This window comes from Agelaius phoeniceus, chromosome 2 (assembly GCF_051311805.1).
Source record: "Agelaius phoeniceus isolate bAgePho1 chromosome 2, bAgePho1.hap1, whole genome shotgun sequence".
Lineage (NCBI taxonomy): Eukaryota > Metazoa > Chordata > Aves > Passeriformes > Icteridae > Agelaius > Agelaius phoeniceus.
The window spans coordinates 9,431,528-9,457,614 of record NC_135266.1 but is presented as its reverse complement, the minus strand read 5'-3'; the positions used below and the strand labels follow the sequence as shown (position 1 = coordinate 9,457,614).

Here is a 26,087-nt window from a genome sequence, read left to right as displayed (position 1 = left end):
CAAAAGTGTTAGTGACTTGCAAATGACTGGGGGTGTTTTATTTCCTTTAAATATTTGCATTTATAATTATTATAATTTATAATAAAGTAACAGGTGTTCATTAATGACACACATAAATCCTTCCTCTCTACTCACTGTTCAAAGAGGTTTTAGTGCTGCAGCATTCAAGATGCAAGTTTATTTATTTGTGTTGATATAAACAAACAAACAAAACAGGTTTACCATAAAACTATTAAGATAACCAAGATTATTTTTTTAAGTTTAAAAAGTCAAGATACACAGTTTTATCATCCTCATATACATTTCTGATGGTGACTATCCATTTCTAACATACTTGTGGTTGCTGTGGCACCACCGCTGAGGTTCTGCAGAGAGCCACCTCTCTTCCCAGCAGTTTCAAATCTCAGAAACACGACATAATCCTGAACTGGTGATGCATCATTCACTTCAAAGTCTCTTTCAAATTTTCTGGAAGAGTCACAATCTCAAATTAAAAGAGTAAAAATGGTAAAAAAAATAAACCTCCAAACCCAACCCACAAAAAAAGCAATACATATTTTTGAACATGCAGTCTGGCCTCTTTGTTGTCAGTAACAGCTTGAACAAATTATCTTCGTACTTCCTTTCAGAAAATGCAAATAATAACATATTTAAGCTCATCAATATTTGTGTGCCTATTATATTGGTAATTTGATATCTTTTCCAGTCTGCAACAGTTTTCTAAAGTAATATCACATGCATAATAACTACCTGTATTGAATTTAAGTAAGGGAAAATGGCAAGAGAGTATTTGCTTTTTCTTTTCCTCATCTAAAAACAAATGTTTTTTAATGTTTAGTTTTAGCTTTTGTTTTGGGTTTGATTTTTTTTATGAGATGACAGCTCTCTGAAATGTTTCACTCTCTTGATCCTTAATATGCAGCAAAATCAAATAAAATTCTTATTCCCATAAAACCATCTTAACCAATTCTTGGTCCAAATACACCCTTAGGGTATTATAAAACATTAAATCATAGAAACCCTTCATAGAAAGGCTTTGCTTTCTTATTTGCAGAATCACAACAAGAAACTTCTTTTAACACACATAAATACGTAAGAAGTTACTCAGAAATAATTTGCAGACATATTAATTTAAAATTTTCTCTAACACAGCTCTTGCAAAACAGTGTAGACCAACCAGCTTGTGTATGTGTGTGCATTTGATTGGTATCACTCACTCACTCTGGACTAAAGCAGACTGTAATCAAAGATTTTTCATAAGGCTCCAAAGTTCCTTGATTGGGAGCACACAAGATCAAGGTGGAAACATCTACATCTTTAGTTTTCAGGCTTAAGTCATGTAAAACAGCATCTGTACTCCCCTGAAGATCTGTCCCCTAAAAAAAATCATAATATTGAATAGTTCAGCTTGTTCTGCTTTCCCTTTTGTTTGTTTTTATTCCTACATATACATTTTCACATATAACAAAGACATAACAAAGAAAATGGCAATCACATAGTTACACTGCACATGGCTGTAACTAAATGTAACTAAATTAACCAAATTTTAAATTAATTTCATGTCAATGTCTTGAATTCTCTTTTTTAAACATGATTCTCGGATTATTTCACTACCTGAGAAAAACAAGTGAAATCACAGATTATTAATATCTTAAAACTCAAATTTTATTTTGATAACTCCTAGTAAATAATATCTAAAAACTCAGTTCTAGGGTTAAATTGAAATAAAAAACGTGTTGGTTGGACAGATATTTCAGAAAGCCTATTGACCAGGAAATAGTATGACATATTGTTTACTATGTCATACTATTTCCTGGTCAATAGGCTTTCTGAAATATCTGTAGATAGATAGAAGACAACTGTTGAGAAATAAAAAATGCAAAAGCAGAAATGAAAAAAAAGTTTTCAGTTAAAAGAAGAACCAGAGCAGTTTCTTACCATCTCTCCTCCAATGGCATTGTCTTCCAGTACTGCTACCCAATCCATACACTCAGGGCTTTCATTGTATAAATATATTTGTTCTGTCTTTGAAGTCCCAAAGTAAAGAGGTCCAAAGTTAATGCACTTCAGTACTTTTCCACAATTCACTCCAAGAACTTTAAGAACTTGTTCAACCACAACACCTCTGACCCATACTTCAGTGCAGCCACGACTTTCCAACTCCACTCTGCCAGCAAGAGCAGCAAGCAGCAAGAGGCAATGTAGAGAAGAGTTAGAAATAATCAGTTTGGTTAGTTTGTTTTGTATTAGAATCTGTGCCAAAAAGAAAAAATTGCCCAATCCAAGCATTGAAATCACTGGCTTTCCAGAGATAAACTAAGTGGGAGAGCAGGGCAAGTGAGCATGTCCTAGACAATGCCCTAACAGGAATATCACCAGTCAGGAAAAATTGCACATTACATGATGGAGCTTTCAGTTTGATTTGGTATTCTGACTTTTTTAATGTTGGAAACAATAGGAATAACAACTGCAATGAATCAGGAGGTGTCCACAGACAACATACACTGCTCTTATCCCTCAGAGTCACTGTATCTAAACACCAATTTTAGCATGTAATGCCTAATTTTGTTGTAGGGAACAGGAGCTAGAAGTTCATCTGAATAAGCATGAAAGAACTGCAGCTATTCTTGCCTGGAAGCTTGATCTTGATGATTCCAAAAATCACCAAAACAAAACACCCAACAAATGAACCACTCCCTATTCCCACACTGCCCAGAGAGGTTGTGGACTCCCCACCCCTGGAAGTGTTCAGGGACAGACTGGATGGGGCTCTGAGCAACCTGGTCTGGTGGAAAGTCCCTGCCCATGACAGAGGGGTTGGAAATACAGGGTTTTAAAGTCCCTTCCAAGCGAAACCATGCTGGGATTCTAGGATTGTATAAGATATGCATTTAAAAGCAATCTACTCCACTGTTGCAAATACATTCCCTCCAGTGAAAATAAGATACTCCAAATGACACCAGAATGTTTCTGAGACTCCTGAAATACACAGAGTTAAAAGAAAACATGCAGTTACAGAAGGTAAGAAAATTAAGGATCACAGGATGTGCAGAAAGGTAAAAGATACAAAAGTTCCTTGTTATTTTTATTCTGAGAAATGTGCAAACATCCCAGATCATTACAAATTATGAAAGATTTTTATTAACACAGCCAAGTATACAATTTATGCATCACTTTTCTGTGGAGATACTGCAACAATCAAATTAATTTAATAAAACTAAATATTAAAGACAGCAACTGACACTTAGGAACTTAATTTTTTAGATAAACATTCACAGTAAAGATTAGAATAAATAACAGACAAAACCAGAATTTACAGAGCTGTACTTCTTCAGTCATACACTCACTTCATCATTTCTTTGATGACTCCAGGTACATCTGTGCAGACATCCACTCGAATTTTCCTTGCAGATTTTGGCTTTACAACTCCTCTGACAGGTTTTATGTTAAGCAGGACCAGCCCATCATATGATATTTTAAATACACCTAAAAAAACCCAGAGCAATCAACAGAATGCTATACAATATAAAGCTGTAGATTTATATGCTTCTATTACACACTTGAAATTACACAACACATAATGCAAATGTTCACAAGCAGTATATCTTCCTATGAAAACAGGAAACATAGACTTTACCTTTTTACAAGGTGTTTCTAAGCAAGAGTAGATAATAATTTCCAGGTTTTCTTTAATTATTACACCCACATGTCCAATTCCATTTTTTAAGCTGTGATTGTAACAGGAAAGGTACTAACATTCCAAAGAAAAATTACTATATCATGAAGTAGCTGTAAATAACATCTGCAAGTTACACAAAGCTCTAAGAAGCTACAGGTGCCAAAAAGTTAAGTGCATACTGCAGGGTAACAACAGTTCCTATTACCTGGTCCACACCCAAGATAAGTTACTACTGCAGAAGAGAACAGTAAATATTTCTAGGTTATACAAATATTTTTAAAAATGTGAAAAAAACGGTATTTAACCAACAACTTTATCTGACATTATATCATATAAATAAAGAAATTGTTTCAAATGCACAAAAAATGCACTCTTTGATTTAATATAAAAGATAATCTCTGATATGAGATCAGAAGCATGACCAAAGGACTCCTTCAGTGCATGGAAAGCCAAGTGAAATGTAATCCTTAAGTCTCAGGCCAGCACAGAGCACCTCCTGCTCAGAGAGTTTACGTGCTGCCTGTTACTGTGACCTGCTGTGTTATGTTTTACAGAGCCTGCAGAAACACAGATTCAGCTGCTCCTCCCTTGTCTCTCCCCAAGACATCCTTTACCAACCATCACCTTCTTTCTAATTTTCATCTAATGCTGTAAAACTATAAAACTCCACCATGCAGCCTGCATGTACCATGCAATAGAGTTTATAACTAGAAACAGTTCCCTACACAATATGAAAAAAAAAATTATCATACAACTCAGTTACCATACAAGTTGTATGATAATTATTTTTATCATACAACTTGTAGTTGTAGGTGTGTATATATATACACACACTGTAGGTTATCTCATTTTCTTTACCTAATCATAATTGCTCGAAGTATTAAGTTAGCATATATGAGAAAGACCTGATTATATAAACAGAATTCTACATCTTTAAGATGAACTGGCTAGGAAAAACATCCACAATAATTTCTCCATTTACTTCATGGAAAAAAAAATAAAAGATTTGCTTCTGAGAAGATTCTTCTTCATCTAGACAGAAATTTGCTTTTTTTTTTTATTTTGCCTTTTTTTTTCTTTTAATATTCCAACTCTGTGTTTCTGTAATCATGTATTTTCTCTTGGCACAACATTTCACATGAAAACCTAGGGGAGAAATTTTCCCACAACTTTGGCCGAAAGCAAAGAAAAAGATAGTCTTTAATGTAACAAGCAGCTGTACAAATGAGGAACAAAAATAATTAATTGCCTTAAATTTGTTGTTTGAAACTCAGCATAGTTGCAACCCTGCCTCTGGAGAAAGGTATTTGCAAACTCTCTCCAGTGCAAAAGGCAGTCAAACAGGTTATTTGGATCATATAAGCATTCTTAAACTCCTTTGTCCATGTTTCTTACTCTCCTCGGAATAGCAGCTGACAGAAATTTAAGGATGTGCCTGTTGTAAAAGCTGCAGGATTTCAAAAGCTATGGCAGCAAGATAAAAGGCCTCTCATTGTCTTCTAACAACAAATACAATTCAATTCCCATCACAGAGGACTTCAAGTCAGAAAGTTCAGGGAACTTGCAGTTGTTTATTCAAGAGACAGGTCTGGGGATCACAGCACCACAAGAGCAGATGTGATTTGCTGCTGTCTGTGCTGGGCACACTAAGGCAATGAGCTGCTATTATTTTTGCATCTTCCAAATGGGACTCAAAAGTAGAGAACTCATAAAATTTTCAAAGTTCTCAAGTATTTTTTTCTTTCTTAAATGGATATATAGTACTGGCTACATAAACAGTGAGCTATGTACAACACATGCAGCTACAATACTCATAATCTGCATAACCCAAAATCCCAGTTATTTGCTACTTGGTCACTGAAGTATTGACTTGCATAAAATTACTTTTTTCAGTAAAGTAAAATATTTGTATGATTTAATGCATACTAAATATTTACCTGCAATTGTTCCATGGTTAGAAATACTAATCTGTTTAGTAACTAGTTTACTGTTTGCAATCATTTCACCAAAATCAACCTCTGACTGTATTTCCAGATCACAGTACGGAATCAATCTGCAGAGAAAAGACAACATATTATTTCCCAAAACTTGAAAATACCTTTGCATTTTAAAAGAAATTTGACTAAGCACTCCAGTGGAAGAGAGTTCTTTTTTTGTTCTATCAAGGTTTTGGCAACTCACTTCAGCTCTACAGCATACGCAGGGAAGATCTAAGAGAGAGGTACTTATCTATCAGTCTTTTTAATGACTCAGTATTCTAACTGTAAAACAATATAACTATAAATGATTAGTCAAAATTGAATGCACACATTTCTATTTCATTTTAAATACTTCATTACAGTATTTTAAGTAAAACTATCCTGAGTTAGTTGCATCACAAAATAAGACCAAATAATTCACCACAATTCATTATGAGCTGCCTGAACTAAAAGCAGAGAAGTAATTCCAGTTTACAGTTTTGTGTTTGATACATACTTTATGTGACTTCAACAACAGACAGAAGTGGGTAATGACACAAGCCATGAGCTACTGCTATTATTTATTTAGGAGCCTCAGCCAGTGAGATGACATCACTGTATTGGGTACTTTTGAGCCACAATGGAAAGATCATGCCTCAGGAAACTTGTATTTTACTCTAATTTTTAATACAATGACACCTGTGATCTCACATAAACTGTGTTTCAAATCAATTGGAATTCTACATCAGCACAGCAGTCTATCTCCTCTAAGCCACAAACAGGAACCTGCAGGAGCAATTCCATCTCCTGATCTGTGTCACATACAGTACAGAAGAAATAATGAAGAAGAAGAATAAATATAATAGGTCAAGCAAGGTAGACCCTGCCCAAATACTCTATTGCATAAAGGGAAGGGGAAGGGGAAGGAAGGGACAGAGAAAAAAATTAATCAAGAAATGCCACCACAGAATTTGCTTCCAGGAGTTTCAATACACTTTTTAATTCTCTTTGGTAATTAATTGTAATGTAAAAAAATAGTTTCATAAATTCTTGAAAGACATGATGCTAGACCAGCTGGATGTGGCAAAAATATACAAAAAAAATTAGGAATTAGCTATCAAAGCTAGAGTACACTCAAAACAATTGTAAAAATTTTACTTTCCAAGTATCCAGACATTCTTACAAGAAGTTTTATTGGAAGAATGAAACAGAAGTATTTCTCCTCTTAAGATACAAGTGTCTCCTTTCCCAAGTGGACAGAAATAAGCATACATTCTAAAAGCAATGAGATTTTCTAATAGATACAGACCTGCAAAAAGGAGGTAGTCAAGTTAAAAGGTTTGGGGTTAGTGTTTTAATACAGTGTGAGGTTTATTTTTTTGCTTTGGTTTGCTGGTTGGGGTTTTTCCATGAAGCTGGAATTTACTGCTTTTGCATGACACAAAACACATTTTGTAAAATGCTGATTAAAAAAATCATAGAGAAAACTTGTTTTTCCAAACACATTAAAAAATAATTATTAAAGCCTGTCAGTGTTTCCCCTGCAAAAGACACTTAAACATGAAGATGTGAAATACTTTAATCTACTGCAAGTCCTTTCCAGAAAGGAGTCACCAGTAACATTATCATCCTAAGTGGCTTTACCTGCACAATACTAGTCTGATAAAAATTTTCAAAAATCCTTGAACAAGTGACATTGCTCTAAAACATACACTGTATTTTTAGAATTAGGCAAGATATGTTTCCCTATAATCCAGATTTGCAACTGTTATGGACAATTACTGTAAAGTGTTCTATATCAATGATTCAGTATGAACAGAAGACATTAAGAGCAGTTGTTGACATGTCTAATAATACAGCACTCAAAATTATCAACATTATAAGAAAGTTAGAATAAGGCAAAACTAAAAATCCAGACTCTATGATTTTACAGGGATATCATCCCAATGAATTTCTTAACCATGCACTGCTCTGAAAAAAAAAAAAATGAAAAATCTTACTTTTCTAAGAAAATTTACTGTTTGTTTTCTATGCAATTGACAAACTAATTAGAAAGCCATAACTGACATACAGAAGTAAACTTTCCACAACATTAAACTGCAAATATCAACAGCAGCTCATGAACTTTTAAATACCATACCCAAGCACGGGGATATGAACTATGTCATCATCTACTAAAAGAGTTAGTTTATCCTGAAGATTTTCTGCACACTTGGGAGTATATTCCACAACAGCTTTAACTTGAAGTCCAGATGCAAGGAGTTTTTCTGGATTTTCCACAATCAATTTAAACTGCAATTAAAAAAAAAAAAAGTGTTTTTAATTGTTACATATTTCTAGATTAAGAAGGATATGCATGTAGTTTATTTTCAGAAGAACATAAAGACTGATTTAAAACTTACCATGAACTTATATGCAGGATTTTATCATTTCACCTCCCTATTTATTGTTCAGACTTTTTATAGGAAAAGAGAAAGAATGAATTAGCCAAATTTTCTAGTCCTTCCAAGAGAGCTGCAAAAAAACTTTCTGAAGCAATGCAAAATTAAATCAGCTATTACTCAGTGAAGAATATTTTTAGTGCCCAAGAAAATAATAAGGATTAAGTCTCAGTTCAAAGCAGCAACAAAAGGGGAGAAGGTAAGAGTTTCCTCTAGGTCTGATTGAAATCAACAGAAAGTCTCACTGCTCATTGAAAATCTGCTTGAAAAGCCCAAGGCACCTCCAGTGTTGGGAGTCAAATGAAAGAGAAAAAATCCAGAAGGATGGAAAGCACTCTACTGGACTTGTTGTCAGCAAGCATCTGTTTAAATAAAACACCTCCCACACTCCCACACCTTTCCTTGAACAGAAGAAACAAGTAACCCACTAGCACATAGAGGGAAATCCAGCATTTCCCACATTCCTAGGAAAGCCTCAAAGTAAATCTAGAGCTTCTCTGGTGGTTCAGTCTCCTTAAAATTTCCATTACCCCATGCATGGTGTGCTTCTGCTCTTTATGTCCAGTTTAAATATGTTTTATTTTTGAAAGACAGTCTTCCCAGTATTCTCTAAGTTTTCTGTTCTAGTTTATGTTTTAAATATGCAAACATAATTTACTACTTGCTGCTTCTGTTGCCCAAGCTTCTTCTTCTATTCCTTTAGAATCCTCATAGCAGTATCTCACCTAAAGGAGATTTATGTCATGCACATCATGATTATGGGTGTGATATTGAAAGAGTAGCCATGTTTTAATTCTGAGGTGTGTAGAATCTACCTGTTCTCTACAAAGACTTAAACATCCAAACATATTCATTTTATACAAGGCAAAATTAGTATTTTGTAGTAGGAACATTCAAGGAAGCCTATGGAAAACTGTTTGTGAGCTTTATTCCTTGGAAGGCATTTCTTGGCCATGCACTATGACAACTGAAGAAAGATTATTTCTCAGTGCATGCACTCTGTGCATGTAATGCACCAGAATGTATTTCAGAGGAGTTATACACTTCAGAGCCTTGTAACCACAGACAGCAACACGAAGTCTGGGAATGAGAAGGGGCAACACAACAGACCTCTCTGGAGCTGAGGGTGTGAAGTGGAATCTTGTCCCCTAGCTGTCATCTGGGTAAATCTCATGTACAGTGCCATAAAAATACACAGCAAAAGGCAAGAGTTAATCACAGAGGGAAACACCACAAAACTATGATTCAGTTACCCTTTTCTTTTCTAAAACTGACTCTGCCTTTCTGCTTCTGTAGCACATGAAAAAGTGATAAGGCTAATGAAAAGCAACAAAACAGAACAAGCACAGCCCTACCAAATCAAGCACTCTCAACAGTTTCCAGTTCATTCTTATTAAACTGTAGTCTTCAGCTACAGTTTAATAAGAATCAAGCTGCCACTCTTGCCCTCAAAAAGAAAGGCTCACTACTCAAGGTACTTCAATTGTCTGAAAATCAGATTGATGACTATCCTGAATTATTCATAGTTCAAGCTGCTATGAACAAAAGGCAACATCAGCTTCTGTTCAACCCCTGATGTCAATTCAATCCAACCTTTTGATCTGAATTTTGGCATAATTTACAAACAATAAACCAATAACCACAGCAGGCTTTTGCTGGAGCCACATGGGTCACAAGGAATCAGCTGGTTAGAATTGTAGAGAGGCATTTGCCTTTAAAAGGCCTGGCAACGCAATGACTTTTCCAGAATTTATCAGACGTTATTAATAGCAATCATACTATCTTGAGAAAAGATTGCAAACATCCCCTTTTCTGAGAAAGCTTAAAACTCCTCTTTTCTGAGAAAGCTTCAACCTCCTCTTTTCTGAGAAAGCTCTCAGCAAGCAAGTACCACAAGGGAACTACCCCAGTCAAAAAATCTTAAAAGTATACAACTTAGAAATGAGGTAAGAGAGCTGTCACTTCTCAGATTTGGTGTTCACAGCACAGCAAAGTGACCCATTTTTACAGAATGTTCCCTGAAGTTACAAGGACTCGTGGGCTTCTTGCGGGATGAATTCTGGAGTGCACAAAGCAGGATTTGGGACTGGATCACAGAAACACTCAGGCTGGAAAAGACCTCCAAGCACCATCAAGTCCAAATGTTAATGGCTGATGTAGTAAGGAAAGCCTATTTATTTGTAGTAAAACTATGGATTTTAAAAAGAAGGAAGCTCTCTCTAAATTTCTCACAGCCTCGGGAGAACAGAGAACCGTGAAGCTCAGGGTTCTCTTCGTTCTGCCGCTGTTCCCGCAGGCTGGAGCGGTGCGAGGCCGCTGCCCGCAGAGGGGCGGCCGCGGGCACGCCCCGCCGCCTCCCTCGCGGCCGGCCCTCACCTGGGGCTCCTGTGGCGGCAGCAGCCGCAGGTGGCAGGCGCCCGCCCGCAGGTTTTGCACGGCGAGCGCGGCGCGGTAGGAGCTCCCCGGCACGGCGTCGGTGAAGCGCAGCTCGGCCGGGGCGATGCGCACCCCGCACACGTCCCGCCATCGCTCCGCCATGGCCAGCCCGGCCGCCCGCTTAGCAACGGCCGCCTAGCAACGGACGCGGCAAAACCAACCAATGGGAGCAGGAGACGAGGGCAGGCTCGGCTGAACTCGGCTGGATTCGGCTCGGTCCGGCTGGATTCGGCTCGGTCCGGCTGGGTTCGGCTCGGTCCGGCTGGATTCGGCTCGGTCCGGCTGGATTCGGCTCGGTCCGGCTGGGTTCGGCTCGGCTTGGCCAGGCTCGGCTCGGTTCGGCCAGGCTCGGCTCGGCCCAGCCCGGCTGGGCTCGGAGCAGGTGTCAAAGGAGCGTGTTCAGGTGGAGTCTCAGTGTCTCCAGACAGGAAGATTTCTTGCCCTCCCTGGGCAGCCTGTTCCAGTGCTCCAGCACCTTCAACATAGAGTTCTTCCTCATGTTGAGGCGGAACTTCTTTTGTGTTAGTTATGGCCTTTGCTCCTCGTTCTGTCGCTGTGTAGCACTGAAGAGTCTGTGACCAGCCTCTTGGCACCCACTTTGAGATATTTATGTGCACAAATGAGATCTGCTCTAAGTCTTCTGTCCAGACTAACCAGGCCCAGCTTCTGCCATCTCTCCTCATTAGAGATGCTCCAGACCCCTCATGATCTTTGTGGTCTCTGCTGGACCCTCTCCAAGAGCTCCTTGTTTTTCTTGTGCTGAGGAGCCCAGACCTGAGCACTGCAGGTGTGTCACCAGGGCCAAGTAGAGGGGGATGCCCTCCCTCCATGTGTTGGCCACACTCCTCCCAGCACAGCCCAGGATGGGATTTACCACGAAGGACATACCTGATGTGAAAAACGCCAATCACTTTTTTAAAAAAAAATTAAAAGTTTAATAGTAATAAAAAGGTTATAAAAATAGTAATACAATTAGAGTAGTAATAATTTGGACAAACTGAATTAGGACTATATGACACAATAGACCCAAAGACTTACGGACGTCCGGGTACCTTTTTTAGGCAGAACAACCCCGTAAAAGGGCACCCGTAAGAGAGGATTAACCCTAAAAAACCATAACCTGTTGTATATTCATGCACCCCAAACAAGATGCATAAATTCCATTCAAACACTGGATTCTGTCTGGTCATATCATCTTCTTCATCTGAACCCTACCAGCACCTTCAAGGTGGGAAGTTCATTGCTTCTGATAACAGGGCACTAAATTCAGTTCCTCTGAATGATTTAGGTATCCTGTAGCTGCTATCTCGCTACAAGTCTTTCCTTAAAAAAATTATCCTTTTTTTAAAGACAAAACTTGGAGGGGAAGATATGAGGGACATGGTATGGTCCCTCAAATACAACTAAAAAAAAAAAGAAAAATATCTTACCCATATGCTATCAACTGCAGGCACATGCAGCAAAGCTTACCAAAATTGATCGCAAAATTACCAAAAGGGAAACGGAATCTTGCGAACCCGAAAAGAAAGGCTTACAAACACTCTGGAAAGGAGATAGGATCAAATGAAATGCAATTGCAAAAAACCCCCGAAATCCAGAAAATCGGGAGTTTTAGCGTCTTCAAGAAATGGTCTGTGAGGAAATGAGTTGCATTGCAAAGGCCTAAAAGATGGCAACACTAAGCTCCCAGATGTTGCAAAAGCAGGGGAAAAAGTCAAGAAGGAAAACACAACTTGGAGGGGAAGATACGAGAGACATGGTATTGTCACTCAAAAATAACTACAAAAAAAAAAAGAAAAAAATCTTACCCATATTCTATCAAGCACAGGCACATGCAGCAAAGTTTGCCAAAAGTGATCCCCGCTGAAGGCCAAAAGAGATAAGAAGGACTTAGAAAGACGCTGGAATGGAGATACCATTGAAGGAATTGCAATGGGACGAGAAAAAAAAGAAAATTGGGAAATTTGGGCAAATTAGTGACAATAGGAAAATAGACCGGGATTCTATCAGAGTAGTACAAAGGGCCAACTCATGCCCAAACTAAGCTCCCAGATGTTGCAAAAGCTGGGGAAAAAGTCAAGGAGGAAGACACAACTTGGAGGGGAAGATATGAGGGACATGGTATCGTCACTAAAAAATAACTAAAAAAAAAAAAAGGAAAAATCATACCCATACGTTATCAAGCGCAGGCTCATGCAGCAAAGTTTGACAAAGTGATCCCCGCTGAAGGTCAAAAGAGATAAGAAGGACTTAGAAAGACGCTGGGATGGAGATACCATCAAAAGCATTGCAATTGGAGGAGAAAAAAAAGAAAATTGGGAAATTTGGGCAATTTAGTGACAATAGGAAAATGGACCGGGATTCTATCAGAGCAGTGCAAAAAACCAAAACATGCCCAAACTAAGCTCCCAGATGGTGCAAAAGCTGGGGAAAAAGTCAAGGAGGAAGACAAAACTTGGAGGGGGAGATATGAGGGACATGGTATGGTCACTGAAAAACAAGTGAAAAAAAAAAAGAAAAAATCTTCCCCATATGCTATCAAGTGCAGGCACATGCAGCAAAGCTTGCCAAAATTGATCCCCGCTGAAGGTCAAAAGAGATAAGAAGGACTTAGAAAGACGCTGGGATGGAGATACCATTGAAGGAATTGCAATTGGAGGAGAAAAAAAAGAAAATTGGGAAATTTCGGCAATTTAGTGACAATAGGAAAATGGACCGGGATTCTATCAGAGCCGTGCAAAAAACCAAAACATGCCCAAACTAAGCTCCCAGATGGGGCAAAAGCTGGAGATAAAGTCAAGGAAGAAGACACAACTTGGAGGGGAAGATATAAAAGACATAGCATGGATGCTTATAAAAACTGGGAAAAAAAATGAAAAAAATTTTTTCCCAAAGTCAAAGCCATCTAAAGGCATGGCATGTCATCACGTGCAGGGACATGCACCAAAGATTCCTCTCATGGTGCCCATTGAAATCGCAAGATTCCGTTTCCCTTCCCGAAAGGAAATTTCATTTCCTTTCGGGAAGGGAAACGGAATCTTGCGAACCCAAAAAGAAAGGCTTACAAACACTCTGGAAAGGAGATAGGATCAAATGAAATGCAATTGCGAAAAACCCCCCAAAATCCAGAAAATCGGGAGTTTTAGCGTCTTCAAGAAATGGTCTGTGAGGAAATGAGTTGCATTGCAAAGGACTAAAAGATGCCAAAACTAGACTAGCAGATGTTGCAAAAGCAGGGGAAAAAGTCAAGGAGGAAGACACAACTTGGAGGGGAAGATATGAGGGACATGGTATGGTCACTGAAAAACAACTAAAAAAACAAAAAGAAAAAATCTTCCCCATATGCTATCAAGCGCAGGCACATGCAGCAAAGCTTACCAAAATTGATCCCCGCTGAAGGTCAAAAGAGATAAGAAGGACTTAGAAAGACGCTGGGATGGAGATAGCATTGAAGGAATTGCAATTGGAGGAGAAAAAAAAGAAAACTGGGAAATTTGGGAATTTAGTGACAATAGGAAAATGGACCGGGATTCTATCAGCGCCGTGCCAAAAACCACAACATGCCCAAACTAAGCTCCCAGGTGGTGCAAAAGCAGGGGGAAAAGTCAAGGAGGAAGAAACAACTAGGAGGTGAAGATATGAGGGACATGGTATGGTCACTCAAAAACAACTAAAAAAAAAAAGAAAAAATCTTCCCCATATGCTATCAAGCGCAGGCACATGCAGTAAAGTTGGCCAAAGTGATCCCCGCTGAAGGTCAAAAGAGATAAGAAGGACTTAGAAAGATGCTGGGATGGAGATACCATCAAAGGAATTGCAATTGGAGGAGAAAAAAAAAGAAAATTGGGAAATTTGGGCAATTTAGTGACAATAGGAAAATAGACTGGGATTCTATCAGAGCCGTGCAAAAAACCAAAACATGCCCAAACTAAGCTCCCAAGTGGTGCAAAAGCAGGGGGAAAAGTCAGGGAGGAAGAAACAACTTGGAGGGGAAGATATGAGGGACATGGTATGGTCACTCAAAAACAACTAAAAAAAAAAAAAGAAAAAATCTTCCCCATGTGCTATCAAGTGCAGGCACATGCAGCAAAGCTTGCCAAAATTGATCCCCGCTGAAGGTCAAAAGAGATAAGAAGGACTTAGAAAGACGCTGGGATGGAAATATCATCAAAGGAATTGCAATTGGAGGAGAAAAAAAAAGAAAATTGGGAAATTTCGGCAATTTAGTGACAATAGGAAAATGGACCGGGATTCTATCAGAGCCGTGCAAAAAACCAAAACATGCCCAAACTAAGCTTCCAGGTGGTGCAAAAGCTGGGGAAAAAGACAAGGAGGAAGACACAACTTGGAGGGGAAGATATGAGGGACATGGTAAGGTCACTCAAAAACAACTAAAAAAAAAAAAAAGAAAAAATCTTCCCCCTATGCTATCAAGTGCAGGCACATGCAGTAAATCTTGCCAAAATTGATCCCCGCTGAAGGTCAAAAGAGATAAGAAGGACTTAGAAAGACGCTGGGATGGAAATATCATCAAAGGAATTGCAATTGGAGGAGAAATAAAAAGAAAATTGGGAAATTTGGGCAATTTAGTGACAATAGGAAAATGGACCGGGATTCTATCAGAGCTGTGCAAAAAACCAAAACATGTCCAAACTAAGCTCCCAGGTGGTGCAAAAGCAGGGGGAAAAGTCAAGGAGGAAGAAACAACTTGGAAGGGAAGATATGAGGGACATGGTATGGTCACTCAAAAACAACTAAAAACAAAAAAAAAGAGAAAATCTTCCCCATATGCTATCAAGTGCAGGCACATGCAGCAAAGCTTGCCAAAATTGATCCCCGCTGAAGGTCAAAAGAGATAAGAAGGACTTAGAAAGACGCTGGGATGGAGATACCATTGAAGGAATTGCAATAGGAGGAGAAAAAAAAGAAAATTGGGAAATTTCGGCAATTTAGTGACAATAGGAAAATAGACCGGGATTCTATCAGAGCCGTGCAAAAAACCAAAACATGCCCAAACTAAGCTCCCAGATGGTGCAAAAGCTGGAGATAAAGTCAAGGAAGAAGACACATCTTGGAGGGGAAGTGTCGTAACGGCGGGAGAGATGCGACACACCATATGCGATGAATAGCAAATCTCGAAGTTTATTGAAAGCTTACACATTTTTATATTAGTGTTAATGAAGCTTATGCATATTGCAAAATCTGAGCTCATTATTGGTTAAAGCACACTATAATCAAAGACACCTACTTCTATCTCTTAACAATTATTTTGCTTCTATGTGTACATTCTTCTAATTTCTCTACCCTGGGATAACTACATTTTCTGGCAAGCAATTTTCTCCCCCGTCTTCCCGTTTTAGAGAAGGTCACTGTGACCTTCGTCAGTAATTAGGCACCTGTTGCTCAGTTCCCAGCTTGTTTCTCTTACCCTTATCCATCGGTATTACATCGGAATGTCCTTTCTCAGCTAACCAATTCTCCAAAAAGCTCTCTACATCGAAGAAATAAAAGACATAGCATGGATGCTTATAAAAACTGGGAAAAAAAATGAAAAAAATTTTTTCCCAAAGTCAAAGCCATCTAAAGGCATGGCATGTCATCACGTGCAGGGACATGCACCAAAGATTCCTCTCATGGTGCCCATTGAAATCGCAAGATTCCGTTTCCCTTCCCGAAAGGAAATTTCATTTCCTTTCGGGAAGGGAAACGGAATCTTGCGAACCCAAAAAGAAAGGCTTACAAACACTCTGGAAAGGAGATAGGATCAAATGAAATGCAATTGCAAAAAACCCCCCAAAATCCAGAAAATCGGGAGTTTTAGCATCCTCAAGAAATGGTCTGTGAGGAAATGAGTTGCATTGCAAAGGACTAAAAGATGCCAAAACTAGACTCCCAGATGGTGCAAAAGCAGGGGAAAAAGTCAAGGAGGAAGACACAACGTGAAGGGGAAGATATGAGGGACATGGTATGGTCACTGAAAAACAACTAAAAACAAAAAAAAGAGAAAATCTTCCCCATGTGCTATCAAGTGCAGGCACATGCAGCAAAGCTTGCCAAAATTGATCCCCGCTGAAGGTCAAAAGAGATAAGAAGGACTTAGAAAGACGCTGGGATGGAGATACCATTGAAGGAATTGCAATTGGAGGAGAAAAAAAAGAAAATTGGGAAATTTCGGCAATTTAGTGACAATAGGAAAATAGACCGGGATTCTATCAGAGCCGTGCAAAAAACCAAAACATGCCCAAACTAAGCTCCCAGGTGGTGCAAAAGCTGGGGAAAAAGACAAGGAGGAAGAAACAACTTGGAGGGGAAGATATGAGGGACATGGTATGGTCACTGAAAAACAACTAAAAAAAAAAAGAGAAAATATTCCCCCTATGCTATCAAGTGCAGGCACATGCAGTAAATCTTGCCAAAATTGATCCCCGCTGAAGGTCAAAAGAGATAAGAAGGACTTAGAAAGACGCTGGGATGGAAATATCATCAAAGGAATTGCAATTGGAGGAGAAAAAAAAAGAAAATTGGGAAATTTGGGCAATTTAGTGACAATAGGAAAATAGACGGGGATTCTATCAGAGCAGTGCAAAGAACCAAAAAATGCAAAAACTAAGTTCTAGATGCTGCAAAAGCTGGGGAAAAAGTCAAGGAGGAAGACACAACTTAGAGGGGAAGATATGAGGGACATGGTATGGTCACTGAAAAACAACCAAAAAAAAAAAAGAGAAAATCTTCCCCATATGCTATCAAGTGCAGGCACATGCAGCAGAGCTTGCCAAAATTGATCCCCGCTGAAGGTCAAAAGAGATAAGAAGGACTTAGAAAGACGCTGGGATGGAGATACCATTGAAGGAATTGAAATTGGAGGAGAAAAAAAAGAAAACTGGGAAATTTCGGCAATTTAGTGACAATAGGATAATGGACCGGGATTATATCAGAGCCATGCAAAAAACCAAAACATGCCCAAATTAAGCTCCCAGATGGTGCAAAAGCTGGGGAAAAAGTCAAGGAGGAAGACACAACTTGGAGGGGAAGATATAAAAGACGTGGCATGGATGCTTAAAGAAATTGGAAAAAAACATGAAAAAATTTTTTCCCAAAGTCAAAGCCATCTAAAGGCATGGCATGTCATCACATGCAGGGACATGCACCAAAGATTCCTCTCATGGTGCCCATTGAAATCGCAAGATTCCGTTTCCCTTCCCGAAAGGAAATGAAATTTCCTTTCGGGAAGGGAAACGGAATCTTGCGAACCCAAAAAGAAAGGCTTACAAACACTCTGGAAAGGAGATAGGATCAAATGAAATGCAATTGCAAAAAACCCCCCAAAATCCAGAAAATCGGGAGTTTTAGCATCCTCAAGAAATGGTCTGTGAGGAAATGAGTTGCATTGCAAAGGACTAAAAGATGCCAAAACTAGACTCCCAGATGGTGCAAAAGCTGGGGAAAAAGTCAAGGAGGAAGAAACAACTTGGAGGGGAAGATATGAGGGACATGGTATGGTCACTGAAAAACAACTAAAAAAAAAAAAAGAAAAAATCTTCCCCATATGCTATTAAGCGCAGGCACATGCAGCAAAGCTTGCCAAAATTGATCCCCGCTGAAGGTCAAAAGAGATAAGAAGGACTTAGAAAGACGCTGGGATGGAGATACCATTGAAGGAATTGCAATTGGAGGAGAAAAAAAAGAAAATTGGGAAATTTCGGCAATTTAGTGACAATAGGAAAATGGACCGGGATTCTATCAGAGCCATGCGAAAAACCAAAACATGCCCAAATTAAGCTCCCAGATGGTGCAAAAGCAGGGCAAAAATTCAAGGAGGAAGAAACAACTTGGAGGGGAAGATATGAGGGACATGGTATGGTCACTGAAAAACAACTAAAAAAAAAAAAAGAAAAAATCTTCCCCATATGCTCTCAAGCGAAGGCACATGCAGCAAAGCTTGCCAAAATTGATCCCCGCTGAAGGTCAAAAAAGATAAGAAGGACTTAGAAAGACGCTGGGATGGAGATACCATCAAAGGAATTGCAATTGGAGGAGAAAAAAAAGAAAATTGGGAAATTTGGGCAACTTTGTGACAATAGGAAAATGGACCGGGATTCTATCAGAGCAGTGCAAAGAACCAAAAAATGCAAAAACTAAGTTCTAGATGCTGCAAAAGCTGGGGAAAAAGTCAAGGAGGAAGACACAACTTAGAGGGGAAGATATGAGGGACATGGTATGGTCACTGAAAAACAACCAAAAAAAAAAAAGAGAAAATCTTCCCCATATGCTATCAAGTGCAGGCACATGCAGCAGAGCTTGCCAAAATTGATCCCCGCTGAAGGTCAAAAGAGATAAGAAGGACTTAGAAAGACGCTGGGATGGAGATACCATTGAAGGAATTGCAATTGGAGGAGAAAAAAAAGAAAATTGGGAAATTTCGGCAATTTAGTGACAATAGGAAAATGGACCGGGATTCTATCAGAGCCGTGCAAAAAACCAAAACATGCCCAAATTAAGCTCCCAGATGGCGCAAAAGCAGGGCAAAAATTCAAGGAGGAAGAAACAACTTAGAGGGGAAGATATGAGGGACATGGTATGGTCACTGAAAAACAACTAAAAAAAAAAAAAGAAAAAATCTTCCCCATATGCTCTCAAGCGCAGGCACATGCAGCAAAGCTTGCCAAAATTGATCCCCGCTGAAGGTCAAAAGAGATAAGAAGGACTTAGAAAGACGCTGGGATGGAGATACCATTGAAGGAATTGCAATTGGAGGAGAAAAAAAAGAAAATTGGGAAATTTCGGCAATTTAGTGACAATAGGATAATGGACCGGGATTATACCAGAGCCGTGCAAAAAACTAAAACATGCAAAAACTAAGTTCTAGATGGTGCAAAAGCTGGGGAAAAATTCAAGGAGGAAGACACAACTTGGAGGGGAAGATATAAAAGACGTGGCATGGATGCTTAAAGAAATTGGAAAAAAACATGAAAAAATTTTTTCCCAAAGTCAAAGCCATCTAAAGGCATGGCATGTCATCACATGCAGGGACATGCACCAAAGATTCCTCTCATGGTGCCCATTGAAATCGCAAGATTCCGTTTCCCTTCCCGAAAGGAAATGAAATTTCCTTTCGGGAAGGGAAACGGAATCTTGCGAACCCAAAAAGAAAGGCTTACAAACACTCTGGAAAGGAGATAGGATCAAATGAAATGCAATTGCAAAAAACCCCCCAAAATCCAGAAAATCGGGAGTTTTAGCGTCCTCAAGAAATGGTCTGTGAGGAAATGAGTTGCATTGCAAAGGACTAAAAGATGCCAAAACTAGACTCCCAGATGGTGCAAAAGCTGGGGAAAAAGTCAAGGAGGAAGAAACAACGTGGAGGGGAAGATACGAGGGACATGGTATGGTCACTGAAAAACAACTAAAAAAAAAAAAAAAAAAATTTTCCCCATATGCTCTCAAGCGCAGGCACATGCAGCAAAGCTTGCCAAAATTGATCCCCGCTGGAGGTCAAAAGAGATAAGAAGGACTTAGAAAGAGGCTGGGATGAGGATACCATTGAGGGAATTGCAATTGGAGGAGAAAAAAAAGAAAACTGGGAAATTTCGGCAATTTAGTGACAATAGGAAAATGGACCGGGATTCTATCAGAGCCATGCAAAAAACCAAAACATGCCCAAATTAAGCTCCCAGATGGTGCAAAAGCAGGGCAAAACTTCAAGGAGGAAGAAACAACTTGGAGGGGAAGATATGAGGGACATGGTATGGTCACTGAAAAACAACCAAAAAAAAAAAAGAGAAAATCTTCCCCATATGCTATCAAGTGCAGGCACATGCAGCAAAGCTTGCCAAAATTGATCCCCGCTGAAGGTCAAAAGAGATAAGAAGGACTTAGAAAGACGCTGGGATGGAGATACCATTGAAGGAATTGCAATTGGAGGAGAAAAAAAAGAAAACTGGGAAATTTCGGCAATTTAGTGACAATAGGATAATGGACCGGGATTATATCAGAGCCATGCAAAAAACCAAAACATGCCCAAATTAAGCTCCCAGATGGTGCAAAAGCTGGGGAAAAAGTCAAGGAGGAAGACACAACTTGGAGGGGAAGATATAAAAGACGTGGCATGGATGCTTAAAGAAATTGGAAAAAAACATGAAAAAATTTTTTCCCAAAGTCAAAGCCATCTAAAGGCATGGCATGTCATCACATGCAGGGACATGCACCAAAGATTCCTCTCATGGTGCCCATTGAAATCGCAAGATTCCGTTTCCCTTCCCGAAAGGAAATGAAATTTCCTTTCGGGAAGGGAAACGGAATCTTGCGAACCCAAAAAGAAAGGCTTACAAACACTCTGGAAAGGAGATAGGATCAAATGAAATGCAATTGCAAAAAACCCCCCAAAATCCAGAAAATCGGGAGTTTTAGCATCCTCAAGAAATGGTCTGTGAGGAAATGAGTTGCATTGCAAAGGACTAAAAGATGCCAAAACTAGACTCCCAGATGGTGCAAAAGCTGGGGAAAAAGTCAAGGAGGAAGAAACAACTTGGAGGGGAAGATATGAGGGACATGGTATGGTCACTGAAAAACAACTAAAAAAAAAAAAAAAAAATTTTTCCCCACATGCTCTCAAGCACAGGCACATGCAGCAAAGCTTGCCAAAATTGATCCCCGCTGAAGGTCAAAAGAGATAAGAAGGACTTAGAAAGAGGCTGGGATGAGGATACAATCAAAGGAATTGCAATTGGAGGAGAAAAAAAAGAAAACTGGGAAATTTCGGCAATTTAGTGACAATAGGAAAATGGACTGGGATTCTATCAGAGCAGTGCAAAAAACCAAAAGATGCAAAAACTAAGTTCTAGATGGTGCAAAAGCAGGGGAAAAAGTCAAGGAGGAAGAAACAACTTGGAGGGGAAGATATGAGGGACATGGTATGGTCACTGAAAAACAACTAAAAAAAAAAAAAGAAAAAATCTTCCCCATATGCTATTAAGCGCAGGCACATGCAGCAAAGCTTGCCAAAATTGATCCCCGCTGAAGGTCAAAAGAGATAAGAAGGACTTAGAAAGATGCTGGGATGGAGATACCATTGAAGGAATTGCAATTGGAGGAGAAAAAAAAGAAAATTGGGAAATTTGGGCAATTTAGTGACAATAGGATAATGGACCGGGATTCTATCAGAGCCATGCGAAAAACCAAAACATGCCCAAATTAAGCTCCCAGATGATGCAAAAGCAGGGCAAAAATTCAAGGAGGAAGAAACAACTTGGAGGGGAAGATATGAGGGACATGGTATGGTCACTGAAAAACAACTAAAAAAAAAAAAAGAAAAAATCTTCCCCATATGCTCTCAAGCGCAGGCACATGCAGCAAAGCTTGCCAAAATTGATCCCCGCTGAAGGTCAAAAAAGATAAGAAGGACTTAGAAAGACGCTGGGATGGAGATACCATCAAAGGAATTGCAATTGGAGGAGAAAAACAAGAAAATTGGAAAATTTGGGCAACTTTGTGACAATAGGAAAATGGACCGGGATTCTATCAGAGCAGTGCAAAGAACCAAAAAATGCAAAAACTAAGTTCTAGATGCTGCAAAAGCTGGGGAAAAAGTCAAGGAGGAAGACGCAACTTAGAGGGGAAGATATGAGGGACATGGTATGGTCACTGAAAAACAACCAAAAAAAAAAAAGAGAAAATCTTCCCCATATGCTATCAAGTGCAGGCACATGCAGCAGAGCTTGCCAAAATTGATCCCCGCTGAAGGTCAAAAGAGATAAGAAGGACTTAGAAAGACGCTGGGATGGAGATACCATTGAAGGAATTGCAATTGGAGGAGAAAAAAAAGAAAATTGGGAAATTTCGGCAATTTAGTGACAATAGGAAAATGGACCGGGATTCTATCAGAGCCATGCGAAAAACCAAAACATGCCCAAATTAAGCTCCCAGATGGTGCAAAAGCTGGGGAAAAATTCAAGGAGGAAGAAACAACTTGGAGGGGAAGATATGAGGGACATGGTATGGTCACTGAAAAACAACTAAAAAAAAAAAAAGAAAAAATCTTCCCCATATGCTCTCAAGCGAAGGCACATGCAGCAAAGCTTGCCAAAATTGATCCCCGCTGAAGGTCAAAAAAGATAAGAAGGACTTAGAAAGACGCTGGGATGGAGATACCATTGAAGGAATTGCAATTGGAGGAGAAAAAAAAGAAAATTGGGAAATTTCGGCAATTTAGTGACAATAGGAAAATGGACCGGGATTCTATCAGAGCCATGCGAAAAACCAAAACATGCCCAAATTAAGCTCCCAGATGGTGCAAAAGCAGGGCAAAAATTCAAGGAGGAAGAAACAACTTGGAGGGGAAGATATGAGGGACATGGTATGGTCACTGAAAAACAACTAAAAAAAAAAAAAGAAAAAATCTTCCCCATATGCTCTCAAGCGAAGGCACATGCAGCAAAGCTTGCCAAAATTGATCCCCGCTGAAGGTCAAAAGAGATAAGAAGGACTTAGAAAGACGCTGGGATGGAGATACCATTGAAGGAATTGCAATTGGAGGAGAAAAAAAAGAAAATTGGGAAATTTGGGCAACTTTGTGACAATAGGATAATGGACCGGGATTATACCAGAGCCATGCAAAAAACTAAAACATGCCCAAATTAAGCTCCCAGATGGTGCAAAAGCTGGGGAAAAATTCAAGGAGGAAGACACAACTTGGAGGGGAAGATATAAAAGACGTGGCATGGATGCTTAAAGAAATTGGAAAAAAACATGAAAAAATTTTTTCCCAAAGTCAAAGCCATCTAAAGGCATGGCATGTCATCACATGCAGGGACATGCACCAAAGATTCCTCTCATGGTGCCCATTGAAATCGCAAGATTCCGTTTCCCTTCCCGAAAGGAAATGAAATTTCCTTTCGGGAAGGGAAACGGAATCTTGCGAACCCAAAAAGAAAGGCTTACAAACACTCTGGAAAGGAGATAGGATCAAATGAAATGCAATTGCAAAAAACCCCCCAAAATCCAGAAAATCGGGAGTTTTAGCATCCTCAAGAAATGGTCTGTGAGGAAATGAGTTGCATTGCAAAGGACTAAAAGATGCCAAAACTAGACTCCCAGATGGTGCAAAAGCTGGGGAAAAAGTCAAGGAGGAAGAAAACAACTTGGAGGGGAAGATATGAGGGACATGGTATGGTCACTGAAAAACAACTAAAAAAAAAAAAAAAAAAATTTTCCCCGCATGCTCTCAAGCGCAGGCACATGCAGCAAAGCTTGCCAAAATTGATCCCCGCTGAAGGTCAAAAAAGATAAGAAGGACTTAGAAAGACGCTGGGATGGAGATACCATTGAAGGAATTGCAATTGGAGGAGAAAAAAAAGAAAATTGGGAAATTTCGGCAATTTAGTGACAATAGGATAATGGACCGGGATTCTATCAGAGCCATGCGAAAAACCAAAACATGCCCAAATTAAGCTCCCAGATGGTGCAAAAGCAGGGCAAAAATTCAAGGAGGAAGAAACAACTTGGAGGGGAAGATATGAGGGACATGGTATGGTCACTGAAAAACAACTAAAAAAAAAAAAAGAAAAAATCTTCCCCATATGCTCTCAAGCGAAGGCACATGCAGCAAAGCTTGCCAAAATTGATCCCCGCTGAAGGTCAAAAAAGATAAGAAGGACTTAGAAAGACGCTGGGATGGAGATACCATCAAAGGAATTGCAATTGGAGGAGAAAAACAAGAAAATTGGGAAATTTGGGCAACTTTGTGACAATAGGAAAATGGACCGGGATTCTATCAGAGCAGTGCAAAGAACCAAAAAATGCAAAAACTAAGTTCTAGATGCTGCAAAAGCTGGGGAAAAAGTCAAGGAGGAAGACACAACTTAGAGGGGAAGATATGAGGGACATGGTATGGTCACTGAAAAACAAGTGGAAAAAAAAAAGAGAAAATCTTCCCCATATGCTATCAAGTGCAGGCACATGCAGCAGAGCTTGCCAAAATTGATCCCCGCTGAAGGTCAAAAGAGATAAGAAGGACTTAGAAAGCGGCTGGGATGGAGATACCATTGAAGGAATATAAATTGGAGGAGAAAAAAAACAAAATTGGGAAATTTGGGCAATTTAGTGACAATAGGAAAATGGACCGGGATTCTATCAGAGCCATGCAAAAAACCAAAACATGCCCAAACTAAGCTCCCAGATGGTGCAAAAGCTGGAGATAAAGTCAAGGAAGAAGACGCAACCTGGAGGGGAAGATACAAAAGACATAGCATGGATGCTTAACAAGACTGGGGAAAAAAATGAAAAAATTTTTTCCCAAAGTCAAAGCCATCTAAAGGCATGGCATGTCATCACATGCAGGGACATGCACCAAAGATTCCTCTCATGGTGCCCATTGAAATCGCAAGATTCCGTTTCCCTTCCCGAAAGGAAATGAAATTTCCTTTCGGGAAGGGAAACGGAATCTTGCGAACCCAAAAAGAAAGGCTTACAAACACTCTGGAAAGGAGATAGGATCAAATGAAATGCAATTGCAAAAAACCCCCCAAAATCCAGAAAATCGGGAGTTTTAGCATCCTCAAGAAATGGTCTGTGAGGAAATGAGTTGCATTGCAAAGGACTAAAAGATGCCAAAACTAGACTCCCAGATGGTGCAAAAGCTGGGGAAAAAGTCAAGGAGGAAGAAACAACTTGGAGGGGAAGATATGAGGGACATGGTATGGTCACTGAAAAACAACTAAAAAAAAAAAAGAAAAAATCTTCCCCATATGCTATCAAGCGAAGGCACATGCAGCAAAGCTTGCCAAAATTGATCCCCGCTGAAGGTCAAAAGAGATAAGAAGGACTTAGAAAGACGCTGGGATGGAGATACCATTGAAGGAATTGCAATTGGAGGAGAAAAAAAAGAAAATTGGGAAATTTGGGCAACTTTGTGACAATAGGAAAATGGACCGGGATTCTATCAGAGCAGTGCAAAGAACCAAAAAATGCAAAAACTAAGTTCTAGATGATGCAAAAGCTGGGGAAAAAGTCAAGGAGGAAGACACAACTTGGAGGGGAAGATATGAGGGACATGGTATGGTCACTGAAAAACAACCAAAAAAAAAAAAGAGAAAATCTTCCCCATATGCTATCAAGTGCAGGCACATGCAGCAGAGCTTGCCAAAATTGATCCCCGCTGAAGGTCAAAAGAGATAAGAAGGACTTAGAAAGACGCTGGGATGGAGATACCATTGAAGGAATTGCAATTGGAGGAGAAAAAAAAGAAAACTGGGAAATTTCGGCAATTTAGTGACATTAGGATAATGGACCGGGATTATACCAGAGCCATGCAAAAAACTAAAACATGCCCAAATTAAGCTCCCAGATGGTGCAAAAGCTGGGGAAAAATTCAAGGAGGAAGACACAACTTGGAGGGGAAGATATAAAAGACGTGGCATGGATGCTTAACGAAATTGGAAAAAAACATGAAAAAATTTTTTCCCAAAGTCAAAGCCATCTAAAGGCATGGCATGTCATCACATGCAGGGACATGCACCAAAGATTCCTCTCATGGTGCCCATTGAAATCGCAAGATTCCGTTTCCCTTCCCGAAAGGAA

At 39.4% G+C, this 26,087-nt stretch overlaps 1 protein-coding gene across 1 annotated transcript in view; it reads right to left on the bottom strand.

Moving 5' to 3' along the window:
* CFAP47 (cilia and flagella associated protein 47) overlaps window positions 1-10,639 on the bottom strand; it is a 264,229-nt gene extending 253,590 nt beyond the window's left edge. Inside the window, exons 1-7 of the mRNA XM_054628349.2 lie at window positions 10,455-10,639; window positions 7,778-7,929; window positions 5,617-5,732; window positions 3,348-3,486; window positions 1,939-2,167; window positions 1,222-1,376; window positions 335-468 (exon numbers count right to left, since the gene is read on the bottom strand). Of these exons, the coding sequence (XP_054484324.2) occupies window positions 335-468; window positions 1,222-1,376; window positions 1,939-2,167; window positions 3,348-3,486; window positions 5,617-5,732; window positions 7,778-7,929; window positions 10,455-10,616 (1,087 nt within the window). The 5' untranslated portion in view covers window positions 10,617-10,639. The remainder of the gene's footprint in view (window positions 1-334; window positions 469-1,221; window positions 1,377-1,938; window positions 2,168-3,347; window positions 3,487-5,616; window positions 5,733-7,777; window positions 7,930-10,454) is intronic.
* Window positions 10,640-26,087: the final 15,448 nt, after the last annotated feature.